The 20,727-nt window shown below is 36.5% G+C and overlaps 1 protein-coding gene across 4 annotated transcripts in view; it reads left to right on the top strand.

The window, feature by feature from the left end:
• Nucleotides 1–20,727, top strand: part of LOC149562101 (SMR domain-containing protein At5g58720-like) — a 263,926-nt gene that overhangs the window by 173,296 nt on the left and 69,903 nt on the right. For all 4 annotated transcript variants that reach the window (XM_089825643.1, XM_089825641.1, XM_089825642.1 and 1 more), the window contains exon 7: nucleotides 9,290–9,531. In XM_089825643.1, the coding sequence (XP_089681769.1) occupies nucleotides 9,290–9,531 (242 nt within the window). The remainder of the gene's footprint in view (nucleotides 1–9,289; nucleotides 9,532–20,727) is intronic.

Genomic DNA, 20,727 nt, shown 5'->3' with positions numbered 1-20,727 from the left:
TTCAGAAGAATGACTTTTACGAATGAAACTAGCACTAGTTAACTTTCCAAGTTGACATTCTTTTCATATTACATTGAATGGTTCTACTAGGTTAGTTAAACCTTTTACTATCTTCATCTTACTCACTTTGATTAGGTTGTCAAAATCAACACGACAAATGACTTATGTCATAACCAACAATCTTTCACCTTAGCAATCAGATAACTCTTAATAGTAGAATTCAAATGGAACAAGTTACCTTTGTTTGTTCACCGACAGCAATGACATTGCTTGTTTTCCCAATAATCCTGCACACACCTCCATTAAACTCCAATCTGTATCCTTTGTTATTCAGCTGAACAACACTTAACAAATTGTACTTTAGACCATCAACCTAGTAAACATCATCACATTTTTTTATTGTTCAAAGCGATAGATCCTTTACCTTTTACTACACAAGGAGTGTCGTTACCAAATCTTACTGATCCTCCATCACATTCTCCCATATTGTGAGGCATTTCAATGAGAATTTACTGGTTATCTTGTTGGTTTACATTGCATCATTTATTTGTTTATGTTCTGAAAAAATAATTTTGAGAAATTTGGGGAAAATATTCTACTGGGATATTACATTAACGAAACAAAATAAATATAGCCAAGTTAGCATCGATAACAAAGGAAGGCATCATAGTTTGAGATTTTGGAGAACAAAATATTAATAAATTTATTTGATGTTGCATCTTCAAAGAAAAGTTTGATGATAAAGGAATATGTGAACAAACAAATCAAAGAGCTTGATAAATATGAAGTTCGAATGGCAATGATAGAGATGTAGTGTTCCGACTGACTCCAAACCCGAATAGCCGTACGAAAGTAAAAGAATGCATAGACTGAGGGGTTGTATGGGCTGAATTGGAGGGCGAAATGCAGAGCCATATGGCAGAAATTTGCTGGCTGTATACGGGAGTCTAAGTGGTCGTACGATGTGGGGAGTAGTAGACAAATGCAGAGATCCATATGGTGAAGGGGGGAAGTCGGTCCGTACAGTGGAGTGGTGATCCATACAGTGAAGGAAGGTGGTAGCAGTCCGTATGGTGACCCTAGTAGGCCGTACGGTGTCTCCAACAAGCAGTACAGTGCTATGACCAGCAAGCCGTACGAAAATATGAAGAGGAGTTTGTACAAACTGGGGTGCCGAGCAATGGCTGTACGGTAAGGGAGAGTGCAACACTGAATAGTCGTATGGATGGGTAATGTTGGAAGACATTGCCTAAGATTGTAATTGCCAGTGATACCAAATAATACCAGTACAAGTATGGAAGAACATTCACAAATTGATATAGATATAAGTATTTGCAAGTAATGATGGCACTCCAATTTGCCAAATCTGAGCCAAGTAATACACAGGCAAAATAGGGTGAGGGTTGAATCCCACCGAAACCGCACGAGCCAAATAAGGAAAATCTTTCACTTTCGAAATGACGAACAGTCTAGAATTGCAATAGGAATTCGCTGTACAAAAAAAATAATCCAAAAGCCTACCTACAAACTTCCAACAAGCCATGCTTAAATACCGGTCAGAAAACCCTTCCAAGGGTGTACAAAGATAGCCGACAGCGACACAAACTACGAAGACAAAAGAAATAAAAATGGGTCTGAGATACATTAAATCAATCAGCCCGTTACAAATGTTTAATTTATTATTTATTTTATAACGGGAACATTACAGTCCTCCTGTCCCAAAGTTTGCTTGTCCTCAAGCAAATGCAATGCAAGGTGCTGGAGAATGTGCTCGCCTTCCCACATTGCATCATCCAATGGTAGGTGTCACCAGCGTACCAAGTATTCCTTTACAATATAGTTCCGTAGGGTCTTTTCACGTACTTCGAGGATCTCAACAGGTTCCAAAATAAACTTTCCTTCTTCATTGAGTGGCGGAAGGTGAGTAGCAGCTATGACGTTTTGCCATATGGCTTTCTTCAGGCAAGAAACATGGAAGACATTATGAATGCGACTCCCCTCCGGAAGTTCCAATTCGTATACTACTTCACCAATGCAATGGATCATGTGATAGGGACCATAAAATCGAGGCTTCAATTTTTCCTTTCCTGTTCCCTTTAATGAAGACTGTCGGTATGGGTGGAGCCGGAGATAGACCAGATCCCCCACTTCGAAACTCCTCTCTATCCTGTGTTTGTCGGTGTACATCTATTGATTTTGTACCCGCTGTAGGTTTTCTTTCAAGTACTTCAGTATATCGTGTCCCTCTTGAAGCTAGTCCCTCGCCCTTGGAGCACGACTGTCACCCAGAACTGTGTTGATGAAGGAGAAGGGTTCGTACCCTTACAGAGCTTTGAATGGTGCCATCCTAATAGACATGTGATGCGTGGTATTGTAGCAATATTCTCCTAGATGGATCCATTTTATCCATGCTCGTTGTTGTGCCGAAACATAGTTTCGAAGGTAGCCTTCGAGCAATTTGTTCACAATCTCGGTTTGTCCGTCTCTTTGCGGGTGGTAACTCGTACTTGGCTTTAATTCTGTCCCTGCCATCTGAAATAGTTTTGTCCAGAAGATATTGACAAATTGTCCATCCCGATCACTAACGATGTTTCGGGGTAACTCGTGCAGACGAAAGACTTCTCTAGAAAATAGATTGGCAATTTGTGTAGCCTAAAGGTCCGAGGGGATGGCGAAGAAATGTGCATACTTTGTCAATCTGTCAACCACCATGAAGATACAATCCTTTCCGTTCACCTTGGGAAGACCTGTTATGAAATCCATTGATATACTTTCCCACTTATGTTCGGGAATTGGCAAAGGTTGTAGGAGCCCGCCAGGAGGAGTATGTTTGAACTTGTTCTGTTGGTAGACTATACACTCTCTTACATACTACAACACGTCCCCTTTAAGTCCTTTCCATGAAAACCTCTCCTGAAGACTTCTGTAAGTTTTGAGAAAACCTAGGTGTCCAGCCAGAGGTGAGTCATGTACTTCAAGATTTTCTGCTTCAATTTGGATTCTGGTACCAAGTATATCTAGTCTTTATAGTAGATGATGTCATCCACCACTCTGTATCGATCATCGTGAGTGTGGCCATCCATTATTTCATAGGAAAATGTATTCTTGAAATATTCCACTAATAGATGTGTCTTCTAGTTAGCTGAGATTTGATCTAGTGAGCAGATAGTAGGTTTCCTAGACAAGGCATCTGCAACTACATTGTTCTTCCCTTTCACATACTCAATGTCAAAATCAAAAGCTTGAACTTTGCTTACCCATTTTTGTTATCGTTCATTCAAGTCCTGTTGCTCCAAAAAATGTCTCAAACTGTTGTGATCTGTACAGACGATAATTTTGGCACCTACCAGATACTGCCGGAACTTGGTTAGTGCATTTACGATGGCCAACATTTCTTTGTCGTAGATGGAATATAGGCGTTTTGCTGGCGTAAGCTTCCTGCTCTCATAAGCAATGGGGTGTCTATCTTGCATTAGTACCACTCCAATGCCTTCCTTGAACGCATCGCACTCCAAAATGAACGGTCGAGTGAAATTAGGAAGCGCAAGTATGGGACAAGTGCTCATGGCCTCTTTCAGCTTATCAAAGGTGAGTTGTGCCTTTTCGTTTCACTGGAATGACCCTTTCTTTGTCAGATCCGTTAAAGGTGCACTGAGCTGAGAGAATCCTTTAACAAACCTCTTGGAGTAACTGCACAGTCCGAAGAATCCTCGCAAATCCGTGAGTGATTTTGGGGGAGGCTAGTCAAGGATAGCCTGAATCTTCTCTTGATGCACTTGAACTCCATATTTACTGACAACATGCCCCGAGTACAATATTTCTGTCATACCAAATTCACGTTTGAACTATTTGGTGAACAAGGACTGTTCCTCCATGATACATAGAACTTCATTCAGATTCTCAGGTGCTCCTCCCATTTCCTGCTATAAATAAGATCATCAAAGAAAACTAATAAATACTTACGCAATTGCTTGTTGAAGATGCGGTTCATGCATGATTGAAATATAGCAGGTACATTGGTCAATCCAAACAGCATGACCAAAAACTCATAATGTCCGTAGTGACAACGGAAAGCCGTTTTCTCCACATCTTCCCTCATGCGGATCTTATGGTATCCGGAACGGAGATCTATTTTTGAAAAACAGACCGCGCCATGCAGTTCATGCAGCAGCTCATCCATCCTTGGAATGGGATATCTATTCGTTATTGTTTTTTTGTTCAACGTGCGGTAGTCCACACACATGTGCATCGTCCCGTCCTTTTTGACCAAGACCACTAATGACGCAAATAGGCTAGAACTAGGACGGATCCATCCTTTCTCTAGCAATTCCTAAATCATTCTTTCAATCTCATCTTTGAATTTTTTGGGATGGCGGTATGGTGTGGTTATGACCGGCTTTGCCCTTGATTCTAACTCGATAGTGTGTTCGAACCCTCGATGAGGTGGTATGCCAGGAGGAATATCTATGAAAACTTTATCATGTCTACTTAAAATGTCCTGTAGTTCATCATCTTGCGGAGGTGTTCGACGCCCCTTTATAGGTTCTGCCAAGATAAGACAATGCGCAACCCACACAACGTCATCCTATCGAAAGATTGCCTCCATCCGATGTGCAGAAACTTCCTTCGGACCTTCATTTGCCATTCCCCATAGGACAACCTTCTTTCTGTCAACCACAAAAGTGAAGTCCATCCATTTGAAACTCTGAGTGTATTCATCTAGGGTCTCCATCCACTGTATACCAAGAATAACTTCCATGTCGGCCAGGTCCACTATGAAGAAGTCCTCAGTCACCGTGTGATTCTCCATTGTGATACTCAATTGAGGAACAAGGTGCGTGTAGGCAGAAAAGTTCCTCCGGCGACCTTGACCTGAAAGCTTGCATGCGCCTCCATAGGTAGACTTTTTTGTTTTACAAAGGATGAGTTTATGAAATTTAGAGTAGTTCTGCTATCCAACATCACTGTAACCTTTTGTCCTTGAAGGGTACCCTGCACATGAAAAATTGTGCACCTTGGGCTGCCAGCCAATGCAATGGTTCCTCCACGTTGTACCAAGGTGACAATTCTCTCCGTACGGTTCAAATTGATGTTTGTGTCATTGTGGGGTTGGTTATCTTCGGTCGGCATTTCTTCCTGTTCGTCCTCATCACCGGACATGACCTCAATGTAATGGATCTTCCTCTTTTTGAGGCATCGGTGGCCAGGCTCCCAAGCTCCCTTGCAATTGAAACACAATTTCTTTGTTCGGAGTTCCTATCTGGTAGCTTCATCCAATGATGGCTTCTTGGGTGGAGGTTTGTCCCTCAGAAACGTCTACGGTTTAGGATGTGAGTAACTTTGAGAGAATGATGCCAATGATAATGCCATACTTCGTGCTTTATTGATTGCTTCCGACAGGGTGGTAGGATTGAACCCCTTTACCCAACCCTTTAGAGGTTGTGTCAGTCTGTCCATGAAGACACTACCTGTCTTCTTTCGAAAATGTCGGTGACCAAAACAGTCTCTGAAATTCTGCAATGAACTGATTGACCGATCCAGTTTGTCTCAGTTGCGCCAAATCTTTGAAATTGAGCCCCAGATCTTTACCATCAATCTCGCTGTGAATTCCACATAAGTATTTATTTGATCATGCCCTAATGTGATGGTGCCGTGGTGCCACCATTCATGTGCAACTCCCTCCAAGTGCAGCGCGGCAAATTTGATTACTTCTTCTAGCATGGGATTCAGCTGGAAGTAGGTATCGAGTTTCATTAGCCATGCTTGTGCAGATATGGAACCGAATCCTTCAAATGGTGATAGATTTACCTTACTCAACTTTCTTCTAAGATCATCATTAAAGTATCCTTTGTTTCCGCCTCCCGAATATCTCATTCTTAGATCTGCGTAATCTTTGTAGGATATATCTTCTTCAAGGTTTGCATTCTTCCAATCTTCTCTCATCTCTTTGAAGGTTGGTTGTCTCCCTCCGTGTTGTGCCTCCATCTATGGTGGAAAAGTCGGCATGGAAGGTCAAGAGTGTGTTGGCTGAGGGTTTAATTTATCCGACACTGAGTTCGCGCTTTGACCATTTTGTTCTCCAGATATTTTGTTCTCCACCAACTTCTTGAGGGTTTCTTCCATGAATTGTTGTGTATTAGTGATTTGTGCTTGATTCCTGGCAAGTTCCCTCAGTACAGCCACAAGTTCGGCAGTGGTTGGTTCCCTTTCGTCAGCCATTCGATCAACGGAATGTGTCCTTCTTCTCTTTCGGCTATAAACTCTCATTCATTGTCCATAGGCTAGCAGGATCGAAGGGCTTTGATACCACTGTAGTGTTCCGATTGACTCCAAACTCGAATAGCCATACGGAAGTAAAAGAATGCATAGACTGAGGGGTTGTAAGGGCTGAATTGGAGGGCGAAATGCAGAGCCGTACGGTGGAAATTTGCTGGCCGTACACAGGAGTCTAAATGGCCGTACGGTGTGGGGAGCAGTAGACAAATGCAAAGATCTGTATGGTGAAGGGGGGAAGTTGGTCCGTACGGTGGAGGAGGAGTGATCTGTACAGTGAAGGAGGGTGGTAGCAGTCCGTACGGTGACACCAACAGGCCGTACCGTGTCTCCAGCAAGTAGTACGGTGCTATGACCAACAGGCCATATGGAAATATGAAGAGGAGTCCGTACAAACTGGGGTGCTAGGCAATGGTTGTACGGTAAGGGAGAGTGCAACACTGAACAATTGTAGGGATGGGTAATGTTGGAAGACATTGCCTAAGATTGTAATTGCTAGTGATACCAAATAACGCCAGTACAAGTATGGAAGAACATTCACAAATTGATATAGATAAAAGTATTTGCAAGTAATGATGGCACTCCAATTTGCCAGATCTAAGCTGAGTAGTACACAGGCGGAATAGGGTTAGGGTTGAATCCCATTGAAACTGCACGAGCCAAATAGGGAAGATCTTTCACTTCCGAAATGGTGAACAATCCAAAACTCCAACAGGAATTTGCAGTATAGAAAAAAATCCAAAAGCCTACCTACAAACTTCCAACAAGCTGTGCTTAAATACCCGTTGGAAAACCCTTCCGAGGATGTACAAAGATGGCCGATGGCGACACAAACTACAAAGATAAAAGAAATAAAAATGTGTCCGAGATACGTTAAATCAATCGACCCATTACAAATGTTTAATTTATTATTTATTTTATAACAGGAACATTACAAGAGAAGTATTATAGACACTATGTAAAACGACGGCAAGTGATAGAGGAGTCATACGTGTATATCCAGTGGATAAAATGTTCATTTTAATTGCCCTGATTCAAGCTATTATTTTATTCAACTTACAATGAGGAGATTGATTTAATAAGAAGCCACAATTAGTGTTAACAAATATTAAAGTCTTAATGTAGGAAAGAAGCAGCATTGAAACAAGACATGTTTTGCATATTAATACAATAAGAGCAGATTCAATATAAAGACCGATGGCAGTATGGGGTCGTCAATACTAGAGAATTGAAATCAAAAGAAATTCATAGTGCGCATGATAGAAGAATTAATTCATTATGTGCAGCCAAGAAATAAGTTAACTGAAAGTTAAGAAAACTATTTTAAAGTGAAAAGGTGCAATTTTATGACTTTCTCATTTCTAAAGTTACGTCTTCAAAATAAAAAGATATAAATAATGAATAAAGAGGTCAACTATAGATGTAGAGAGATATGAAGTGTGTATAAAGAAAAGAGTGTAAGTAATAAAAAGAAAAATCAGAAGAGTGGAGTGTGCTTGCTAATAAGAAGAAATCAAATATTAGAAGAGCATAAAAGGAGATGGTTTCAGAATATTAAAAATAAGAGAATAAAGAGAACAGTAAATCTAGAGAGTACAAGGTATATTCAGATTTGTTAAATCTGACGTATAAACTCATATATTGTGTGGATCAGAACAATAAAAGTGAACTTAAATAACGAAGTTTGCTGCTCTTTTCAATAAGGATCTAATGGAAGATATTTTTAATATAAGTGAAGATTTTATACTGGTTTGAAGAGAAGTAATCATGCTAAAAAAGTATCCATTATTAGTTGAGTAGGAAACAACGGCAAGGTGGAAAAATAGTTTGTGTGCAGTGGGTTGTGCTCACGAAGACAACAGTTTTGGTTGGTGCTTCCAGTAGGTTGGTGCCTGCAAACTGTGGGACTTGGAGCTTCTAGTGAGTTGGTGCTCATAAACATAGGGGTTGGAGCCTCTAGTAGGTTGAAGCCTACAAATCATTGAAAAAGAACAAGTTTATATAAGAGCATTTATTTGCTGTGGTTTTCTCATGCGTTGGGTTTCCACGTAAAGACTGTGTTATTGTATTCATGTGCATTCATTTCAGTATTTGAAGATATTATTTGGATAAAAGTTTATATTTAGCAAAGTTGTTATTATACTGATTTACCCCCCCACTCAGTATAATCGTGTGCTCCACTAATGCCATTGAAGAAGACGATGACAATGATTTAAATAATGCATTTGATGGTTGAAGCATAGAATCAAGTTCCAATTGTTGAAAGTTGAAACATTGATGCTTGAATTTGATATTTATTTTAATATTTTGATGTTGAACTTGGAGTGTATGATGCTGTGATCATGATATGATCACAAAATTTTTATGTTTTTGTTTTTTATATGATACCATGTGACGTTCTAATCTTGATTCATACTTCTAGGCTGCATATATGTGTGTGTCTGTGTACACACATTCACTCACTCATATATATAAGTTTATGATGTTTTTGTACTACAGAACGCAAACCCCATTTCTAAATTTCACCTACTGTCTAATTGGGTTCTCAAACCTGAATCTGAGCTTGAACCTAAACTGGCAACTTAGTTAAAAAATAATCCAACATAATCGGTAAGATTTATCTATGAAAATGAAAGTTTTAGGGTATATATCAAAATTTCATCATCATATCACTTGTGCAGTCTTTGAAGAAATTGATTGTAGTGTTTAACAAATGAAAAATACAAAATTGTTTACTGATTCTAAAATCAGCTTTCCTATCGTTCTCATTATGACTACTTCAATTTGATGTGACTAAGGATCCTTCTGGCAAAGTATTTTACTTTGTGAGATCTTTTGTGAATGGTAATTTGTAAAGTTTAATCAGCAGTTGCACTTGTTTTCAAAATGTAGTGGATTCAAACCTCAATTGTTTCAATGAGTAGATTTTGAAATTCCTTTGTTTCCTGGCATGGTAAAAGAAGCATGTGTTTTCAGAATTTAATCTGATAATTTTTATTTATGTGAATTGATGCAGCGAGGCAAAAAACATTCTTATTGAGGCTGGGATGGAATCCAGGCATGTTACAAGTGAAGATAAATCCAGACTTCCGAGACAGTTGCTAGAGTCTTTGTTCAATGTGAAGACAAGCAGTGAAAAGCTACCATCAAATATGGATTTTGTGAAAGCTGTTAGACTGAAGAAAAATCCCAAGAAATTTGTTGTTGATAATTCAGTGGATAATTTATCAGATGCATCAAAAACTCAAATTTCAGAAGGTATGCAGTGAATTATCTTATTAGCATACAACATTGGATTTGTAGATTTTATAGATCTCTTGTGTATGCCTTTCAACTGGTCATTCATTGAAGCATTTTGTCTCTCCATGACTTGCATCATTCACTCAATTTTTTTAGATCATTGGTTTTTTTTTTGACCTTTTGTTACCACTGTTTCTTCGTATTTTTATAGCAATGTTACAGATTATTACATGCACAGGCAAAAAAGAGTTTCCAAAAAAATGCATTATTGAAGAGAGAACACTAGAAGCTTGTTAGAGTAAGTGGCCATCAACAAACATATTTGTCAATACGCCACCATTATACTAGCAAGTTTAATTTAGATAATATGCCATCATTTATGAATATGTATCAGGTCAGAAAGAACGAAGATCGACATTGATAGGAACAGCAGAATAAGGAAACAATCAAATAATTTTCCAGGTAGTTTCCTAGTAGCAAGGAGTCTCTTGCCATTCCTAATTGATATCCAAGCTCATTCAGTGAAGGTTTGAACAACAACCACCACTGATGAGAAACACTATACAAGGTTTACGCCACTTCAAATATCCTCCAAAATGGACGTCTCTGACTCCAGCAATGTGATTTGCATTCTTGTCCATCTCTTATTCCTTTCTTTTCAGGACCCAAATTCAACCCCAATAATTAATAGTATCTCCCACTAAATATATTCTGTCTTCATTAATATTTAAAGCACCTCGTGCCTTGATATCTCACAAATATTTAATGCCAAAACTTTAGAATGTATTAAATCGACAAATACTAAGCATCAATGCTTGAGCCAAAATTTATCCAGTGCATCTATTTAATTTGAAGAGGGCCACCAATATTTTGTAAAATTATAAAGTTTCCAAAATTTTAACAATAAGTAGCCGATAAAAAAATGCAGTTGGTTGCTGCCTACACACATATGTTACAGAAGACTTTAGACAACTCAAATTATTTTTGAATCTGCAACAAGCCCAATTTCTATATCAAGCAATTTGTATACACATCATTTTCTATGGCTGATTAATAAAGAACTATTCTCTCGTAATGATCCAACCAATAGACCCTTCCCTAGAAAGTAAGATTTTTGAAACTTGTAAATTTCATTATTTATTTTTAACTCCTGGAAGATTAATCCTGCAACACTAACAACGGCTATGGCATCGGAAAATATTATTCCATCTCTTTGAGATACAATATCTTTCCCCAAAACATTGAGAACTATGAATACTCTCTATAAAAACCCTTTTGAATAAAATAACTGTAAAATTGTTTCTGAACAAACTTCACACGCTGGTAGGAAAACCAGCTCTGATACCACTGCATTATCCCTTTAGATATTTTTCCTCATTTTCTCACAAACAATTTTCAGAATGCAAACAGATAACTTTTGCAACTTCAGATTTAAACTAGCAAATAATAGGCTCGGGAAACCAAATAAGTTTTATTCCACTTTTCGGCAATACACATAAGTAACCAATAGCAATATAATTAACCAAATGAACATTATAATCAAAATTCTTCAGCAAAATAATGTTCAACTCCATTTGTAAATATAGAAATGACAGTCAGATTGGAGAACAGAAATAAAGTTTAAGCACTAGTGAGACACTTGATAAAATGTCTCCATGGACAATGAGTTTTTGTCCACAATCTTCTGGCTGGAGAGTTTCCGTCCTTGAGCTGGCTGAAGATGAGCTTCCCATTCTTCAAGAGAAGAAGTCTAAAACAAAAAAAGTCAATATCTAAGCATAGCCCAAATGAAACCAGCTCATCTCCTTTTAATGTCCAACGCTATGACTCTCTGGCTTTCCCTATCCCATCTCCTTGTCTTCTTGCCATTTTGTCTCTTATTAACCCACTTTAGAATATTGGATTGACCATTTTATAAATCTGTGTTAAGCTCCTATAAGCCAATTTTAATATTTCATGAATTTGACTTTAAATTTCTTAATGTCCCCAAGAGGGAACATTACATGTGTATGAAGAGAGGTCCTCTAATTCTGAAGGGTTACCATAAAAATCATACAATGATCATTATTAATCACCATATTAATTATGCCTCCATGTTTAGTTATGTAATGTAAAGGTATCACAGACATTATGTGATCTTATGAAGAATGTGATAAGAGTGCTTATGATGCAATACCAATACAATGTGATTATAATGTACGACAAATATGTTTTAAGGTGATCATGATGCAATACTAACATGTTGCAAGACAATTATGATTCAATGAAATGCAAGGGTGATACTTAGTATGATTGTGGTGACATGATTATATGTTATTGGTCGAATGATGAATGCAATGACATCATTCTGGATACATGTATGATATCGTTAGACTACTTCCGTATATTTAGGCATGACTGTGATGACTTTGATGCATATGTATGTGGCAGAATACTGATGTTATGATATATCATGGTTGGATGTATGAAGGGTGGTGGCATTTGCATATGCAGCTTGATTACTAACTACATAAAAGGCATATTATGATGGTGATCACAAGATGATGGCTGCTACAGCCCATCTTATAGCCATTGGTCCATCAAAGAGCCAATGTGCTATAGAGGATGTCATGGTGATTACAAAGCTCCATCAATCATCAAAATGTGGGGGGTCCTTATTTACAATGGGGCAATGGTGTGAAAAGGTCACAAAAGTACAAAATGCAATCCAAGTTGAAAATTTCTTTCAATGTTTCTTCCAGCCAAACAGTCTATCCATAAATATTAATTTTCTTGAATGGAAGGCAATACATTAATCATATCTATTTAACTGCGTGGGGATGTATACCTAAGGTTTCAAAGGCCATTACTAGAAATACTGGGATTCTCCTCCATTATATGATCAGGTGAACTCACCATAGCTGATCAATATGTTTCAACAGACTTATTTGAGCAATATCAAGGGAAAACATCATGCTTTGTTTCACATCAGAAATGAAGATTTTGTTACTACTGAAATTTAAATTGATATTCAGGTTTGGGGGAGATGGCTAATAGATTAAAATTTGAATAATCTTATCAGCCTACATAACATAACTTATGCCTAGCTATATCATTGAGAACAACTTATACATTGTGTTATTCTTTCCATGATCTCAGATCTTTTTATTAAATAGCTTATTTTGGCACCTACAAATTAATACTTTCAAATCTCGAGCAATTGAATTTTTAAACATACAGCTGATGCTTTCCATACAGAATGAATTTACAATGTACATTAGATTGTCATTAAGACACCTTATCTTTGCTCTTTTAATAAGCTTTGATCTTTTGATAAGTTTTGACCAATGCCTTCGTTATATTGGAGATCTCCATTTTTTTTGTTCTGTTTGTGTAGTATCCCAAGTCGGCTTTGACTGAGCTTGTCTAGATATTCTCAGCTTTTTTTTGAATAAGAAGCACTACATGTGTTGAAAGGTTTTTAGATGATGACCTGCATTCTTATTAAATTTTTGACTAGTATTATTTGGCAAGCTTGTGCAATACAATTTTAATTAATTAGTACCAACAATACAACTAATCAATACCAAAGAACATAAATCGCAATTTGTCCAATATATCATTCCAAATGAGTAACAATACTGTTGATCATCACATGATGCATTTCCAAAGTGTATAGTAAGCACATAACTGCAACGGTGAAAATGCTTACAGTGTATATGACCAGTAAATAAGGGAAGAATAATTTTTAGCTCGTGGTCAAGTTATTTGAAAGAAAAAGAGAATGACGCCTTGATGCACGTGCCCTGTAGTAGACTTCTTAGACTATGCAGAAATGCTACGCTGACTTTAGTGATCTCCTTTGACATCCACGATCATGTATTGTGGCCTATATGGATGCTCTATTGCCTATCAAAAAACAATAGCTCTATCGTCTCAAAATCATCCAAACCTTCAACATGATAACAACCAGTACACAACAATAATAGTCATTCGATGACTTCATTCAATGGTGGAGGATCTTGTCTAACCAGCAATTATGTTGTTCCAGCACACTAACTACGGTATCCTTCCTTTTGCACACAGAACCTGATATCCATGTTCAATCTCCTTTCATTCATTAAATTGAACAATTGAAAACAATGTTGAATCCTGAGTTAGACTTGCCCCCACAGGGTTGGTGCCACTTCTAACCTTCTTAAAAGGGCTACATCGTTGGATGATATTGAAGTCAAATGGCGGCACTCAAAATCTTTAGCAAATCTCCAAAATTATTTCATACTCCCCAACTTTCCTTCCCTCAAATATGCAAGACCAACAAAAGATTCCTTGGCACCACCTCAAACTCAACATGCATAGCATGTAATGGGCTTTACTTATGGGCATAGGCAGAAATAAGTGAGTTACCAACCGTGGGCATTGTTGTCTGCAAATGCCACATAGACCGAGGGACTGACCAACATCCACACCATCAACTAAGGTGTCAAGCATGAAGGGTGTTAAAACTAGAGCCCAGAAAACAATGAAGATAAACAGCAATAAGAAAAGAGACAAAATTGAAACAATGAACACCATAATATCCTTGAGAAACCCTTCTAGAAGAAAGGGAAAAATCCAACCACACAACAACAAATATCATTTTATTGATCATAAAACTATAAGTGTACAATGCCTATTGCTTGATGCGATATAAATAACTTAAGGAGAGGCTCTTCACATTCCACCTGAAGGTCTCTCCAAATTTCCAGAACGAGACTCTTTATTACCAATACAATAATAACTCTTTGAGATTCCATGCCTCAATGCATGTCGAATGACACATGTCATCACATTTAATATTACAATTTAAACACAAGTGTCCTTTTCAGCTGAAGGTAACAATAACTGTAATAACGCTCATATTTCTAGAGATAAAGATCTCTATAGCAGCTACCATCTTCAACACTCCCTCTTAGCCAGAGAGAGATCTTTAGCTAAACCATCGCACAAGACTGCAACCAAAATGTTAATGATAAAATCTCATCTTATATATCATATAAGATTCATGAAAAATCTGTAACAATTACTCATATTCATGGAATCACTCAACATGAAAAGATTTGTAAGACTCTTAGCTAAGCCTTTAATCACAGACTCGTAACACGAACTGTCCAATCTCTCAACATGACTCCAACTCCCATCACAGAATCTCTCAACATGATGACATCATGGACTCTCTCAACATGATGTTCACTATTGCATAGTGAAAAAGTTGTCATAGCTGATCTTACAATCTCATTTATTTACACAAGAATAGAAATAGGCGTAATAAAAGAAAGACTTAGTTCCATTTAAGTCTCAAATTTTACAAACACGACAAGCATCACAATCATATATGACAATGAAAGGGATTCCATAAACATTCCCTCTTAATTATGAAGGCTCTCTTTGAAGTTAATATCTCCCTCTAAAGCTCAACATCTCCCTCTGTAACTATAATCCTTGTTGCATCCTGCAACCAAGAGAGATAAATCTAAAAATAACCCATTATATATAAAAATGCATATATTAGTTCATAGTCAATATAAAAAATTATCTTTTGATTCCATATGATTCCTTGCTGACAATAGTTTCTTTTGAATCTGGCATAGACATTCACCTCTCAGAGGATACTAAGAATCCGCCAAATCGACATTGTAGATGTCCATGATATGAAAATCAGATTCCTATGTCAATGCTCAAACTCCATTGGTTAAAATAATTCTGAACCTTGCTAAAATAAAATAAAATAATGATAATCTGCTCCATCTACATTGCGTGAAGAGATCTTTACAAGAACAAAGGAAGTCCAAATGAGTTGTCAAGAACATCATAATGATCATAGAAAAGGATGGCAAGTATCTCTTGTGAGAAACTTCTTCCACAATCCTGTATATCACCAATCCTACTATGAGCACCACTGTCCATGACCAAGGCACCATCCTTTTCAACCTTCAAATTTTACAACTTTAGTATGCGCCGACATGTTCTTACAACTTCACGTACCTCTCAAATATATTATTTCCAAAATTTCAAGATAAATACTCATCAGAATCTTAGTATGCACAAATGATTAAAGTACTCTGCACATCAAGATTTATCTGAACAATAAAATGGTGATTATTGATAGAAGATCGAACTCCCTTCTGCAATTTCAGTACTCCTTTATAAACTGTAATTGAGTTCTCACTAGATTTGCAATAATGCGTAGGTGAAAATTTGAACTCGGAACCTTGTGGTGCCAATAATGGATGAAGCACGCAAAGAGGGTATGATGAGAGTAGAAACCATTTCTTAGTGACCAAATAAAAACTCAGAGATAAATGACCTGCGATGATGGTGGAATCCGGATTGAAAGATCTTTTCAATAACTTTGCTAAGACAACATTTATGATCATAATCCGCATGATGACCATAACAACAAAAAAGCTTGAAGCTCCATAGAAAAGCCTCCAATGAAATGAATACCAAAAATAGGCATGCTAAGAGGAACATTTCTTTATTGACAAATAAGGAACATAAATGCTATGCCATTACATAGGATATCAACGGACACATGAACGTTGTCAAGACAAAAAAAAATTTAAAAGAAAACACGAGTGTGACATATATTTGCATAACATATGGAGTCTCAAAACCAAAGATGTCGGTTACGAACAATATGTTGGTTCCCAAAATCACAGATTGGAATCCTACGAGTCTTGCCAGCTTGATGCTGGGATATCGAACTAGTTATGGCCAACTTGATGAGATTGATTGATGCAGTCCAAATCCCCTGCACTTATGGCTCTGCAAAACCAAGACGGGTGCACCTGATCCTGGATAACAATCATAGATCCAAGATGCTTATAGTAGATAAATTTAATACAAAGATAGTTTCTCGAAATGGCAAGAGGTTTAGGAAATTTTTGGATTGCCTATAGTGAGTATTAATCTTCGAAAATATGATTACTTTAATAAACTTGTGAATGCTGAAATAAGATCAAAAGTGAATTATTAAAACAAATAGATATCAAACCCTTAAAGGAAATAGCATATAGATTGAGAATTATGTGCAAGCTAATGATCAATGCCAAAATTCAAAAAGCCGATAGAGTCAAAACTATATGTTTTCACATACAACTCTATGATATTATGTATATTAAATCTATAAATTTTTTAATTATCAAGATGCGACAAATCACTCGTATTTAAGCATATTTGAACTAGTCTATGATGTTTTAACCCTTATAGAGACAAAATAGATAACAAATAAGGGAACAATTACAATATCTCACAATATTTGTATTTATTGGGTTCAAATAGAAACAAATGATTTGATCCACGTATCCTAATAACAAATTATTTATAGAAAATGAAAGATGATCATAAAGGACGAACTATATAATATTCTAACTCTAAACAAATAAAAATCTTATTGATTATACTGTAGAAAAAATTGTATTGAAGACACTCAGATGTTGATGCTCCGCTCAACACAACTTGATTTCAAACAATACCAAAATTTATGCCTAGTAATTTCAATATCGACCAACTTGGTTCAAACTTTAGTCTTTTCCAAGGAAGAAATTCAATAACATATATGCTTCAGAATATGCAAAGAGTTTTTGTGTATATGTGTTCGGTGTCTTTGTTTTGTTTTACATAATATATTTATAAAGAATGAAAACCATTGGTTATCTTCCAAAGAGACACCCGTTACTTAATTGTAACTCATGTTAAAATTCCGTTCTGAAAAATCAAATTTGTATTTGCTGAAAAACACTTTTCAATTGATATTTGCAAAAGAATAGAATGTCCATGTATTATTCATTTCTCAAATATACAACTGATATTTATAAAAGAATGAAATGAATTAAAATGCTGAAAGGAAAGGATCTCACACAAGCTGTGAGTATAGCTTACTAACTTTCATATGCACAAAAGAATACATAAATAGATAGAATATGTTTTAAAGAAAGAAATGAGGTTAGAGATAACTAGTCATTGCCTTTTTTGCTTTGACTGGTTATGGATTCCATGATGTTGTTCTTCATCCAGCTCCAAGCCCCTAAGTTCTTTAGTAATTGCAAAATTGAAAGAAAGGTGATATTAGATCTCAAAGGATCTAAGCAATGACTGAATATCCTAACTAAGATACCACTACACATATGCTATCTGTTGATGCATTCTACTATAAAAGAAAATAAGCTACACTCAATATCAAGCTGAAAGATATTTTGCAGTAAGCTTTTCAAAGAGAATAGAAGTTTGTTTATAGGTGTCACAAGCCCGTGCTTGAACCTTGTAAACAAATTTTTATTGATAGGCAAAAAAGGTAATTGAGAAGGAAGCAGCAGTGCAATTGCTAGTGTATGAATACAAATGACAGCAACAATCCAAATCCAGAAAGTATTTCATGAAATTGCAGTCATAGAAGAGAAATCTGTCTAAAAGAAGATAAACTCCAAAGTTATGAAGCCACAGAAGTAAAAAAATATTTGGAGGAGTTCGAGAGCAAGTTCGAGTCACAAAAGGCACAGGTTCTCATCAAAATACATGGCTTCAGCATTTCAAAAATACCCAAAAATAACAGCAGATAGCCCAGGTACAAAAGGGAGAAAAGGGAAAAGTTTGACATGGTGGCAAACTGACAATGAAGAAGGAGAATAAAAGAAAACTGCAGATTTTTGCAAACAGAAAAGTCTTGTCATCTTTTAAAAAGCCATATGATGTTTTAAAAAAAAAAAAAAAACCCAGTTGCATATTTGTGAAGGGATACAGAAAATGTGAAGAATTGGCAGCTTGTAGCCATGTAGTTTCAAATAAATTTGCAACAACAGAGCAGGTTTCATTTTCACCAAAAAACCAAGTAATGGCGACCCTCAAAGACAAAACCCAAAGCTTCACTCCAAGCAGAAGAGAAAGGAGATGTAATACCCAAAAAAATTTGCTGCTTCCATAACAACAGTGATATGTATTTTTAGAAAATGGCAAGCAAATAAATGGAGTTTGTGTTTTAACAACAACCATACACATTTCTTTATAAAACTAATAGAGTATGACCTCCAACATGGCGGCTCAAGTAATTAAAATGCACCTAGCAAACAATACAACAGTATTACTTAAAACGCTGGCTACGAGCTCTTCAATTCACAGAAAAAGACATGGCAGCTATCACAAATGAAGGATGCTGAAGATGACTTCAAGAAATGATTCAAATAGCAAAACCATGGCAGCTGTTAAACCCTAACTACAAACTCTCCAGGCAATACGATATCAAAAATGTAAAGAAATGTATAAGGTTTTTACCTTCTGAAGGTAATAGCGGCTTCAAGAAGTGTAAAAGAGGAACCATGGCTCTAGTCACACAACAAAACCTTCAAGTATGGTGGCTTCCAGTCACAGTTCCAATAGAATACTAAGAGAAACATGGTTCCAGCTGAGTGAAGCAATGGAGCAATGCAAACCTCATGGTGGCAGCAGCTGAAGTCAAAATGCTTCCAAATTCTAGCCGATTTTCCTCTTCCAAGCTTTCCAAGCTTTACAATGCAAATATGAAAATGAGCAACTTTAGGGTTGTGAAAAGAATGTATAATGCCCCTTTTCATATTTCATAAGCTTTGAAATCCGCAGGTTTGAAGATTTTGAAGTTTTTATTTGTTATTTTCTCAAAGTAAAATGTAATATGCCATGGGGTGGAAAGTAAAATTTAATATACCATGGGGGAAAAGAATAATGTAATAAGTACTAGGTCCTACAAGTTTTGTTGCTACATTCAAATATGATAAATGACTTTTAAGTTATTTAAATATTTGATTTTAAATGCAAATAAGGAATATTGAATGTTTCCTTAGGTATTTATGTGTTAACCACTAAACTTGGTCTTCGGAGTTATCCAAATGTTGCAAAGAGGACCTACTCTTATTGTTGCTAGGATTTTGAGGAGATTTTATAGGAACTAAGTACAAGGGCGGATTTGTGTTTTGACCAAGTATTTAATGGTTTTTATGAACTGTTAGAGTCTTTTGGGGGCAATTAAACATGAGTCATTGGTTTCATTATGACTTAGTGGAGTTCATAGGGTAGTGAATCATCATTTTCGGTGGTTATGACTGCTTTTTCAGAGGCATTTTTCATGGATTCGACCCTAAGGGGTTTGTATTTAGTATTTTGAACTTTGATTTTGGAGGCAGTTTTGAATATGTAAAAAAGGGATTTTGTGACATATTTTCTCGTGTCCTTAAGATATTTTTGTGTCTTTTGTAACTCTTTTTTTCTGAACAAATATATGAATTATAGCATTTTGGAGTAATTTTCTTCAGATTGATTTACAAGCCTTTTCTTTTCCCTGCAGTTTTTGTGTAAAAGTTTGATTGATAAGATAAATCTATGAGTGTCAAGACTCTTTTGTTTCTGTTTCAACCCTTACCAAATTGCAGGAGTGTAAGTCTGTTTGCAAGTTACATTGTGTGTCATTTCTTAGGATTGTTAAGTGAGATATTATCGTTTCCTTAACTTTTCTTTCAAAAAACCTCATTGTGAGGTATTTATGCAAACCTTTACAAAGTCGAAGTGTTTAAGTCATGGAGAAAATATTCCAAAGTGAAGTTCATGCATTTTGTATCCATATTTCGGTGTATCCCCTAGTTCTCTAGTTTAAAGTTTAAGATCTTAGGTTTATTTCAGTAACTTCTATCCCTTTTCCCATAAGTTCAAAGTTAGTTTTGTAGAGTTATCAGTGATTATCCAATAGAAACCGGCCTAGAATCCGAAAGTTTCATTTCTAGTTACGCATTTCCTACATGCAAAAATGAATCCCATGTTAGGCAATATTGTTAAACTTATTTAGTTTAGCAAAGTGCAAATTTTAGCCTTAACAATACCTTTTCTAAACTAATAACTAAACATTGTTATGATTTTAATATAGTTCGATTTTGTTACAATATAACTGGCGGCCTATTGATTCCTGTGCCTTATATCCTTTATTAGCATTAACCCATGACCTTTGCGTCCACCACTTGAATATGTATGCATTGGTTCATGAAATGTATGTTTCTGATTTCCTTGGTGCTTGTAGAATCGGATGTGATCTTTTGGAGAAATTAGAGGCTCCACGCTCACGCATATATCTATGATGGAAATAATGATGATGCATCTCCCAGTTTGGAAATCACGTTGATTCAAAATATGAATATACTTCGAGTCTCCATGTTCCAAATTCGTGCAAGCTTTCTC

The sequence above is a fragment of the Cupressus sempervirens genome, chromosome 4, assembly GCF_028749045.1.
Source record: "Cupressus sempervirens isolate cs-2001-9-10 chromosome 4, ASM2874904v1, whole genome shotgun sequence".
Classification (NCBI taxonomy): domain Eukaryota; kingdom Viridiplantae; phylum Streptophyta; class Pinopsida; order Cupressales; family Cupressaceae; genus Cupressus; species Cupressus sempervirens.
Note: the sequence above shows the minus strand (reverse complement) of the source record. Positions and strands in the feature narration are given on the sequence as shown.